Source organism: Ictalurus furcatus, chromosome 20 (assembly GCF_023375685.1).
Source record: "Ictalurus furcatus strain D&B chromosome 20, Billie_1.0, whole genome shotgun sequence".
Lineage (NCBI taxonomy): Eukaryota > Metazoa > Chordata > Actinopteri > Siluriformes > Ictaluridae > Ictalurus > Ictalurus furcatus.
Genome location: NC_071274.1, coordinates 23,261,628 through 23,272,316, shown reverse-complemented (window position 1 = coordinate 23,272,316; position 10,689 = coordinate 23,261,628). Strand labels below are relative to the sequence as shown.

The window sequence follows — 10,689 nt, the reverse complement described above, 5'->3', positions numbered from 1 at the left end:
CTATCATATTTTAATGAACTAGATATTATTTATAATTATTTCTAATATTACAGTTCAGTATTTTAGTATTCGTTGACTGTAAATAGGCGGAGCGCTGGTGCTCTCGTGTTGCTATGGCGACTGAACACTCCACTCCACGCGGGAGATTCTAAATCTCGCGAGAATTTCGACCAAAACATTACGCTGGGGAATTTAATGTGTTTTTCTGAAAGGATTTTCCACAGAAGAGGAGATTAAACTCCTTGAATACTCTTCTGAGGTTAAAGTAATGAAATAAAACGGTGACAATCCTGTTATTTAGAGCCAAATAAACTAAGATTAAGATCAAACTCGAGTCTACCGGTAATAAAGGTGTTCTTACTGCCATTCCTCCGGTCCTCTAGGTGGCAGCAGCTCGCGCATTATGAAACTCCGCTCCATATTTCACCACAGAAGAACAAGCGGCTGAATGCGGAAATAGCGGCTACTCCCGACATCAGTGCACTACTTAGGGGAATAATGACCAGTATCGGCACTCTATCTAGTGCACTAATGTGTATTAGGTTGTTTTATTAGGACCGAGCCGGGAGTATGTGTTCACTTCCACACACACACATACGCACGCACACGGAGCAGAAAGGAGCGGTCGTGTTTATGGTGTAACAGCAGTGTCATTAACGGTGAATTAGCGCCGGATTGATTTCCGTCATGGCCGCGAGTGTGAAGCGCAAACAGGAAGAGAAGCACCTGCAGCTGCTACGCGAGATGACCAGCCGGCCAGCCAACCGGAAATGCTTCGACTGCGAGCAGCGCGGCCCGACCTACGCCAACATGACTGTGGGCTCCTTCGTCTGCACCACCTGCTCCGGCATCCTGTGCGTCTGCACCTGCACCTGCACCTTTTACCCACTGTTTATATGTTAGTTTATCAGCGTTAAATGACGTCAGCAGTAACGGGATTATCCCGCGTTGCGTTCACACCTGCATTAATATAACACTGTTACAGCACCATTAAACAGTCAACTCATTCACCTGTCTCTCTGCCTGTCTCGCCCTCTATATCTACTGTCTTCCTCTCTGTCTCTCCCTCTAGTTCCCCTGTCTCGCTGCCTGTCTCTCTGCTTGTTTCACCCTTTATCTCCTGTCTGTCTCTCTGCCTGTCTCACACTCTATATCCTCTGTCTGTCTCCCTGTCTCTCCCTCTAGTTCCCCTGTCTCTCTGCCTGTCTCGCCCTCTACCTCCTCTGTCTGTTTCTCTCTCTGCCTGTCTCACCCTCTACCTCCTCTGTCTGTCTCTCTGCCTGTCTTGCCCTCTATATCTACTGTCTTCCTCTCTGTCTCTCCCTCTAGTTCCCCTGTCTCGCTGCCTGTCTCTCTGCTTGTCTCACCCTCTATATCCTCTGTCTGTCTCTCTGTCTCTCCCTCTAGTTCCCCTGTCTCTCTGCCTGTCTCGCCCTCTACCTCCTCTGTCTGTTTCTCTGTCTCTCCCTCTAGTTCCCCTGTCTCTCTGCCTGTCTCGTCCTCTATCTCCTTTGTCTGTCTCTCTGTCTCACCCTCTGTCTCCATTGTCTGTCTGTCTCTGTCTCGCCCTCTATCTCCTCTGTCTCTCTCTGCCTTTCTTGCCCTCTATCTTCTCTGTCTGTCTTTTCCTGTTTCTCTATCTACTGTCTGTCTGCCTGTGTGTCTCTCTCACGCTCTGGCTCCTTTATTTGTCTCTTCCTCTGCCTGTCTTGGTGTCTGTCTCTCCTCTATCTGTCTTTCTGCCCCCCCCCCCTCGCTCTGTCTCTCTCTGTCACTCTTTTCCAGAGTGATTTACAGAATTCTTGGAAAGTCTTTAATTAATGCATTATTATTAAAATATTTAAAGGGTTAAAATAATATAACATGAACTTTATCATCAGGTTTAATCTCTGAGTTTAAAGAGATCTAAACTTGTTCGCGTGCGCGCGCGCGCGCGTGTGTGTGTGTGTGTGCGTGTGTGTGTCTTAGACGGGGTCTGAACCCTCCACACAGAGTGAAGTCCATCTCGATGACGACGTTCACGCAGCAGGAGATCGAGTTCCTACAGAAACACAGCAACGAGGTGAAACACAGACAGTTCACTTTTCTGTCTTTCTCTTATTCTGTCTCTCTGTTTTTAATCTCTCTCTCTCTCTCGCTCGCTCTCTCTTCCAGGTGTGTAAGCACATCTGGCTCGGCCTGTATGATGATCGCAGTTCTGCAGTGCCGGATTTTCGAGAGCCTCAGAAAGTGAAAGAGTTTCTCCAGGAGAAATACGAGAAGAAACGATGGTGAGATCTTCCTCTGAGACACACACACACACACACACACACACACACACAGAGCATTAGGATCAGTGTGTAGTAGTGGGTGGAGAGTTTAGTATTGACGTGTACATGCTCTTTGTCACACACAGGTACGTTCCTCCAGAGCAGGCGAAGATGTTGGCGTCTGTCCAGGTTCCTCACTCGGGATCTTCAGCGAGCACCAGCAGCACTCCTGAAGTTCAACCACTCAAAACACTGCAGCTCAACAAAACTCCATCCAGCCAGGTGAAGCACACAGCTCCTCAGCCCCAGAGACAGCACACGGCGCTGCTGAGTTCTGGACTGTGATTGGTCAGAAGGTGGTTCAGTTCTCTATAACAGCAGCTCTGACAGCATCGCAGGTTTATATTCACGTGCTCGCTCTGATCCCGTATCGTTTCCATAGCAACAGCTCGTTCACAGGGACGTGTACAGCAGACGCTCTACATACACACACGTTAAAAAAACGAATCGTGTCTTATAATAAGGAGATGTTTCTGTAACGTGTATGGAAGGAGTCTCCAGTGTCAGTGCTGTGTAACAGTAAGAGGTGACGCTGTAACTTGAAGTTTTCCCACGTCTTCATCACAGAGTGTACACTTTACTGTTTCACCAGCTGTTACAGGAAAATAATCAACTTCTAATCTCTCTCTCTCTCTCTCTCTCTCTCTCTCTCTCTCTCTCAGTCCCCGGTGATCAGTCGTTCTCAGCCTCAGGAGAAGAAGTTTGATCTGTTGTCTGATCTGGGTGGAGATATCTTTGCAGCTCCTCCGTCTCACAGCGCTGGCCCAACAAACTTCGCCAATTTTGCACATTTCAGCAAGCCGTCAGGTTCTCTCTCTCTCTATCTCTCTCTTTCTCTCTCTCTTTCTCTCTCTCTCCTTCTCTCTCTATCTCTCTTTCTCTCTCTCTCTTTCTCTCTTTCTCTCTCTATCTCTCTCTCTCTCTCCCTCTCTTTCTCTCTCTCTCTCTCTTTCTCTCTCTCTCTTTCTCTCTCTCTCTATCTCTGTCTCTCACACACACACACACACACACTTGTATATCAGTGATATTAATTATATATGTTATATGTTTTGATTTAGTTCTACAGTTTAGTGCTACTTGGTTTTTTATTTTGTTCTCTTTGTGTTTAATTTTTGTCTTTTTTTATCACTCCATCCCTTATTTCGTAGCTCAGAACACTTCAGTCACACATTTTGCCAAGTTTGATTCCTTTGGAAACTCAAGCGTGTCACATTTTGCCCCTTCACCTCACACACAGCCACCAAAAACAGGTACACATGCACTCACGCACACAAACACACACGCACACAAACACACGCGCACACACACATGCACTCACGCTCATTTTAATTCTTGATTTTGTTTTTGTCTTGCTTTTAGCTGAAATCAGTATTAAATGTTGACACTCACCGAGGCCACGCCTCCTCCACTGACACTCATGCAGGCCACGCCTACTTCACTGGTGCTTTCACACAGAGGCTATGCTGATGCTACTTAACATTAGTTGATGCTAATTTAATCTCTGACATGAATGTGTTTATTTCTGTGTGTGTGTGTTTGTGTGTGCGTGCTTAAGGAAGGGGTGTGTCAGCTCCACCCAGTTTACCCAGCATTTCAGCTGAGGATCGATACGCCGCTCTGGCAGAACTGGACAACACTCTCGGCTCCACTTCACAAGGGTGTGTTCACTAAATACACACGAGCCTTTTACTAAATACACACATAATACTCAGCAAGAATCTGAAGTGTGTGTGTGTGTGTGTGTTTACCCACACCAGCGGGTTTGATGCTGTTCCCGGCTCCGCAGCAGCTCCGACCCCGCCCGTGATTCCCAGCATGCAGCAGGGTTTTACAGGTGATCTGATCTCCGCACTTCATCCTCTCGTCTCTCGTAAACACGTCTCTTCTCATCTTCTCTTGTTTTCTTCCCTCACAGCTTCCACAAATCCCTTCGTTGCTACGGCGATTCCTCCGGAGTTGATGTGTACAAATCCGTTCCAGACCAACAACAGATCATCAGCTACAGGTAGCAGTTTACATCTCATTAACACCAGTACAGTGTGTTCTGATTGGATCAGAGCAGTGCGGTGTGTTCTGATTGGATCAGAGCAGTGTGGTGTGTTACTGTGTTGATGTGATGTGCTGTATGGTGTGTGAGGGTAATGTGGATTTTTTTTATGATGCTCAGCAGCTGATGAAGTAAAATAAGTAGATAATAAGGTAATGAAGTGGTTAATGAGGTAATGAAGTAGTTAATGAGGTAATGAAGTGGTTATTGAGGTAATGAAGTGGTTAATGAGGTAATGAAGTGGTTATTGAGGTAATGAAGTGGTTATTGAGGTAATGAAGTGGTTATTGAGGTAATGAAGTATTTATTGAGGTAATGAAGTGGTTAATGAGGTAATGAAGTGGTTATTGAGGTAATGAAGTGGTTATTGAGGTAATGAAGTATTTATTGAGGTAATGAAGTGGTTAATGAGGTACTGAAGTGGTTATTGAGGTACTGAAGTGGTTAATGAGGTAATGAAGTGGTTATTGAGGTAATGAAGTGGTCATTGAGGTACTGAAGTGGTCATTGAGGTACTGAAGTGGTTAATGAGGTAATGAAGTGGTTATTGAGGTAATGAAGTGGTTATTGAGGTACTGAAGTGGTTATTGAGGTACTGAAGTGGTTAATGAGGTAATGAAGTGGTTATTGAGGTAATGAAGTGGTCATTGAGGTAATGAAGTGGTCATTGAGGTACTGAAGTGGTCATTGAGGTACTGAAGTGGTTAATGAGGTAATGAAGTGGTTATTGAGGTAATGAAGTGGTCATTGAGGTAATGAAGTGGTCATTGAGGTAATGAAGTGGTTATTGAGGTACTGAAGTGGTTAACGAGGTAATGAAGTGGTTATTGAGGTAATGAAGTGGTTATTGAGGTAATGAAGTGGTCATTGAGGTACTGAAGTGGTCATTGAGGTACTGAAGTGGTCAATGAGGTAATGAAGTGGTCATTGAGGTAATGAAGTGGTCATTGAGGTAATGAAGTGGTCATTGAGGTAATGAAGTGGTTAATTGAGGTAATGAAGTGGTTAATTGAGGTAATGAAGTGGTTATTGAGGTAATGAAGTGGTTAATGAGGTAATGAAGTGGTTAATTGAGGTCGAGCGGAGGTGATCTGTGTTGTTTTTCTTCTCCAGGCTCCATGAGCATGCCGTCTGGTTTCGGGAACGCCTCCAGTTTCTGTCTCCCCACCAGTTTCAGTGGGAATTTCCCTCAGCCGTTTCCCCCGGCGCCGTACCACCAACAACCCAACGGTAAACACCACCAACTGCTGAGAAACCACCAAACATCTTCTAACCAACACCACTCACAGATTAATTACCTCCTCGTCTCACTCCTCACGTCTCACCCCTCGTCTCACTCATCACCACTCCTCGTCACTCCTCGCGTCTCACTCCTCACGTCTCACTCCTCGTCTCACTCCTCGTCTCACTCCTCACGTCTCACTCATCACCACTCCACATCACTCCTCACGTTTCACTTCTCCTCACTTCACACCTCTTCATCTCACTCTTCACCTTTCCTAACTCCTCCTCTCTCACCCCTCACCATTCTTCTCTCCTCACTCCTCAGGTGGGTTTCCTGTTTACGGTCAGAAACCTCCCATGAGTTACGGTCAGCCCGCCGTCTCCAACAACCCCTTTATGGTGAGCTTTTACACTTGTTTATTTTACACTTGATTAAATCCCAGTGAGGCAGAGTCCGGTCTGGAATTCTCCAACTCATACGGTCACCATGGCAACAGGCAAAGCGACTGCATCGCCATTTCATACAGCAACCCTTAGTTTTTGTTTTTTTATTTGAAACAAATCTGAAGAGCGTCAGTTGTCTCGGTCTCGGAGAAAGCCGTCACAAGGTAGTCACAAATAAACAGATGGAAGAGAGGAGGAGTGTGTGTGTGGAAATGAACAATAACAAGTCATGGTACTCTAATAAACCACCATTAAAAAAAACTATCAATAATGGTGATTTAAATGTAATAAATGTAATATTGGGAGATTGTTTATGCTTGTTTATTTATTTATTTATTTATTACGGAGCTTTGTTTTTTTGAAAATGACATTTCCCCGCGTACGCGCACGAGAGAACTTCCTGCTTTCTTGTTTTTTCGAAAGTATGTTTGTTTTTTTGTTTTTTTTCTGCAAGGTTCCCTTCAGCCGCTCCACACGTTCCTATTTTAATACATTTAATTTGATCATTTTTTACATTTATCTATTCATCTTATTTTTATTGATAAGGCTGGGCTTTTTTTTATGCTGTTCAAACCCCTACCCAAAAAAGTTTGTCATTACAAGGTGCGTCCCCCCCATTTTATTATACACATCACACGCAAGAATGGTTCTTGTTATCTAATCCACTTGAATGATATATGGGCCTATGGTCCGCTGTTCCCACTGATGGACAGGATAGAGGGGAGCCAAGACTTTGTGCAGTGTAACAGATGGACTACAGTGTGATATGTGTGGATAAAATGTACCCTCTCTCTCTCTCTGTCTCTCTCAGGGTGGAGCTCCAGCAGGTCCGTATCCCACTAGTGGATCGTCCACTAATCCGTTCCTGTAAAGCGCGCCCACACACACACACACACACACACACACACACACACACACACACACACTCTCTTTATATTCACTGCACTGACACTTCTAGAGAAGAAGGCGTGTTGTGTGTTCCAGCGCTGTTCTCAGCTCGTCCTCGTCCTGATAACGCGAAGTCCACTTAAAGTCCGTTGAAGATGGCGGTGAAGTCTAGGGGAGGTGGACGAGGGTGGATTGAGAACGGTGTTGGAACACAGCCGTGCAGAGGAGACGCAGCAGACGGTCTTCCTACGATCCCCGCTCAGCTCCCGTCACGCTCCACATCCGCAGTCCATCCTATTTATGGCTTTCACTCAGTAATTAATAATTAACAATAATAATAATAATGTCTTAGGCCTAGCAGTTGTGCTTATCGTTATTTGTAATCCTTTAAAAAAAAAAGCATTATTTATGATTAAAAAACCAGAAAGTGTTGAATTAGAGCTGATTTGAAGCAATAGTTCGGCCAAAATAAATCGTTAAAGGTTGTCCCTACGTTACTTTTCGGGTTTTCTATCGGAGCTACGATGCTAACGTGTCACGGAAGCTTACAGCTAGCAGTTTAGCATCTCTCCCATGTGTTGGTGTGTTTTTCTGACTCTGTATGACACACAGTTATCTATAAACATGGACAGAGTGTGAGATCAGAGAGAGAGAAAAACCCCAGTGACCTCCGAAATCACTTTCTTCCTCAGATTCAGGTGGGGGGTGTGGCCTAAAGTCAGAAGGTGGAGCTTGTGCATTAGATGTGATTCAGATGATAAATGTTTTTTGATGTGTGTGTTTAATATAATAATAAAGCAAATAAATAAACACGAAGCCTCGTAGCTCCAGTGGAAAAAGGGACAGTGTGGGTTTTATCTTTGGCCGAAGTGCTGCTTTACGAAGGACGTGTTTCTGGAAAGAAATTTAAAAAACAAGACTTGTGAAAGGTGTTTAATCCACTGATTGGGGAAGAAGGTTTATAATTAATAGAAGCTCAGCACAAAGCAGACGGAGAGAAAGAACACGATGTGATGGAGCACAGAGACAGAGTTTGGAGCTGCAGGAGCTTCCTGTGTGATCCGTACTCACCGACACACACTGCTTCCTCCTGTCACGTGTGTATATAAATATAAATACATGTATAATTATTATATTAAAGATTTTTAACTACTGTTCGACATGTTCTGGACTTTTTATTTCCATTCGTGGAGATATTTAATAAAGTGCTGCAGATGTTTTTGTAGCTCGGTTTTATTGTGTAGAAGTTTAAACGCATCCTGAGAAGCTGGACTGTTTTAATGTTTGTGTACATACCTGAATATAAGAGAAATATGAAGAGTGAAGGTATAAATCTGAGTCAAATCCAACAGAGACGATGTTTGGGCCTCAAACAGTGACAGAAAAACAGCGCACGGCTTTCTCATAAACGTTTCCTTCGATATTTCATGAAGAAAATAAAAATGAAGATATTGAAGATTTAGCGAGGAGCGCTTTTTTGCTCTGCATCTTCTCCTCGCATCTCTGCGCAATTCTTTTTAATTTATTTCATTTTATGCACGATTTTAACGCCTTTCTTATTTTAATTTTATTGTGTAAAAGAGTTGCACTTAAATGCTTACTGCTCATTTACTGTAATGTGTCTCTGACTCTGAAAGGTGTTAAGTAAATCATCATCATCATCATCATCATGATTTTGTTTTCTGTATTCAGAGCTGAACATCTCCACATCAGCTAAATGACCCACATTCATTAAATGTTAAATGTTCATTCATACCCCTCAGTACAAGCTTGAAACTAGGGTAGATTTCATAAAAATAATAATAATAATAAGTGTAAAAATGATCACATCCTGTGGTGTTTTCTGGTTTAATCAAAAAAAAGGAAGAAAAAAAAGGAATGATATTCCAACAAACCACACACAACGAAATAAACATTTTTTTTATTCAAACATCATCCAAACAACTTTTTTCTTTTTTTTTTATTTTATTAAGCGTGCAAATTTATGCATACTTAGAACAAAGAACTCTCATTTGCATAAACACGTACATTTTTTTTTTAATATAAAGAATATCATCACTCGACAGGAGAAGATTCATTTTGATTTCTGTTGTTTTTTATTCCCTGTGATTTTGTCCATCTTCAGTGTTTTGCTTTAATTCAGCTTTACGGGTGAATCCCGTGAATCTGGCAACCCGGGTGAAGCGGTTGTCATGGTGACGGAGTGAAATGGCGCAGCTGCTGGGAGAGACGGTGTTTGAGATTAGTTCTCAGGGACCTGCACCGATTAAAGACTATTTCTATTTCCAGATCACTCAGACAGAGGCGAGTGTGGAGGAGTTTAGAGAAAGGAAGAAGATTTCATTACGATTTATTTAGTCACATAAACACCGAGTCGCAAGCGGCGCGTGATAACTACTTCCGGTTTCCGGTTGTTGTTGTTGTTGTTTTCTCAGTAATTAAGTCTGAAAGTGTGTAGTCTACTCTCAGTATTTCATAAACTGTTTCACCTTTCTCTAATTTCGAACTTTTTATTATCTTAGAGTCTCACAATATAAAAGTGCCAAAACTTTAAAACTACCATTTACTGTATATTAATCATCAGGGCTGAGTGGTTTTTATAATAATATATATATTTTAAAGTGCAAAACATTTCCATCATGATACACTCTTCTAAGTATGAGTCGTATCATCAGGGTGAGACGACTTGTTGTTTTTACACCTGTTTTATCCACGGTGCCGCTGGGTTCTGGACTCTGATTGGTCAGAACAGGAGGCGTTGATTCATTTTCTATAACTGCAGCTCTGACAGTAGCGCAGCCACAAATCACAGCTTTATATTAATATTAATGCGCTCGTTCTGATACGTTCCGCATAAACGGATTAAAAATGGGTGGAATTGTTGATATTTTTCGAGGAGACGTTTAAGTAACGTTGATGGAAGGAGTCTCCAGTGTCAGCACTTTCTAACAGTCGGAGGTAAAGCTGTAACTTGAAGTTTTCCGACACCTTCAGGACAGAATATCTCGTTTCACAGACATTCCACGACATCAAATGTAACTATAAAAGGATAAAATACGAGTGTCTTTTTTTTATTTGTTGGTAAATTGCAGTGGTGTTAAAGGAATAAAACACTTGGGGACGTGTCGTTATGGGAAAGTAATGACAGTAACTACGGTAACAGTAACTCCGCTTCATCACTCAGGATTTTACTGTAACAGTATAGAAGTGTATTTGAATCGTTTCTTCATTTCAGGTGATTTGGCGATGGTGGAAGATTTCCTTTCGACCGAATTCCTACAACACGAGACCAGGAGAAGTGAGAGAGTCACACGGCGAGTATCTGGACGACACGCGGCTGCAGGGTAACGATACGAACACTGACTCTCTCTCATATTTAACTTAAATAAAGCCGATTTATTACTCTGAGTGGAAATTCATTTGACCATCACTAAGAAATAGTTTCAAAAAGCCATTGGAATGAACAAGATCATGTGTGTGTGTGTGTGTGTGTGTGTGTGTGTGTGTGTGTTTCAGGTCAGGTGTTGATGGTGTTTGGTCCTCATGTGCTGCAGTACTCTAAGTGTCTGTGTCAGGGTCAGTACGATTATCTCCAGCGTCTGCCAGATCCTTTACTCCTCCGCATCACGGCACATTTAGAGCTGGAGGACGTGGCGCGTCTCGCATGCACCTGTCACAGGTTTAAACAGGTGAGTCAATCAAAACTCTTTCATCATTTACTCCTTAAACAGATTCATCTGAGTGTGAAATCCTCAAGTGAATCTTTCTTTCACGTGA

At 43.0% G+C, this 10,689-nt stretch overlaps 2 protein-coding genes across 3 annotated transcripts in view; both read left to right on the top strand.

Moving 5' to 3' along the window:
• The first annotated feature begins 398 nt into the window (after positions 1-398).
• Positions 399-8,069, top strand: agfg1b (ArfGAP with FG repeats 1b). Of its 2 annotated transcripts, XM_053651307.1 has the most exons (12): positions 401-854; positions 1,969-2,062; positions 2,155-2,270; positions 2,396-2,531; positions 2,972-3,116; positions 3,458-3,559; positions 3,865-3,967; positions 4,067-4,143; positions 4,225-4,314; positions 5,470-5,586; positions 5,906-5,979; positions 6,836-8,069. In XM_053651307.1, the coding sequence occupies exons 1-12, from the start codon at positions 688-690 to the stop codon at positions 6,893-6,895; spliced, it is 1,281 nt and encodes a 426-aa protein (XP_053507282.1). In that variant the 5' UTR covers positions 401-687; the 3' UTR covers positions 6,896-8,069. The 2 variants fall into 2 exon arrangements, with proteins under 2 accessions (XP_053507283.1, XP_053507282.1); XM_053651308.1 differs by lacking the exon at positions 3,458-3,559 and having other exon boundaries at positions 399-854.
• A 750-nt stretch (positions 8,070-8,819) lies between these two features.
• The window catches only part of fbxo36b (F-box protein 36b), a 3,528-nt gene continuing 1,658 nt past the window's right edge, over positions 8,820-10,689 (top strand). The window contains exons 1-3 of the mRNA XM_053651767.1: positions 8,820-9,216; positions 10,148-10,256; positions 10,429-10,601. Coding sequence (XP_053507742.1) covers positions 9,121-9,216; positions 10,148-10,256; positions 10,429-10,601 — 378 coding nt within the window. The 5' untranslated portion in view covers positions 8,820-9,120. The remainder of the gene's footprint in view (positions 9,217-10,147; positions 10,257-10,428; positions 10,602-10,689) is intronic.

Bases quoted from the DNA above. Each gene is read 5' to 3' on its own strand.
- agfg1b (XM_053651307.1), top strand. From the start codon at position 688: ATGGCCGCGAGTGTGAAGCGCAAACAGGAAGAGAAGCACCTGCAGCTG. The intron at 855-1,968 runs GTGCGTCTGCAC...TGTGTGTCTTAG, and splicing joins ACCACCTGCTCCGGCATCCT to ACGGGGTCTGAACCCTCCAC. The intron at 5,587-5,905 runs GTAAACACCACC...CTCACTCCTCAG, and splicing joins GTACCACCAACAACCCAACG to GTGGGTTTCCTGTTTACGGT.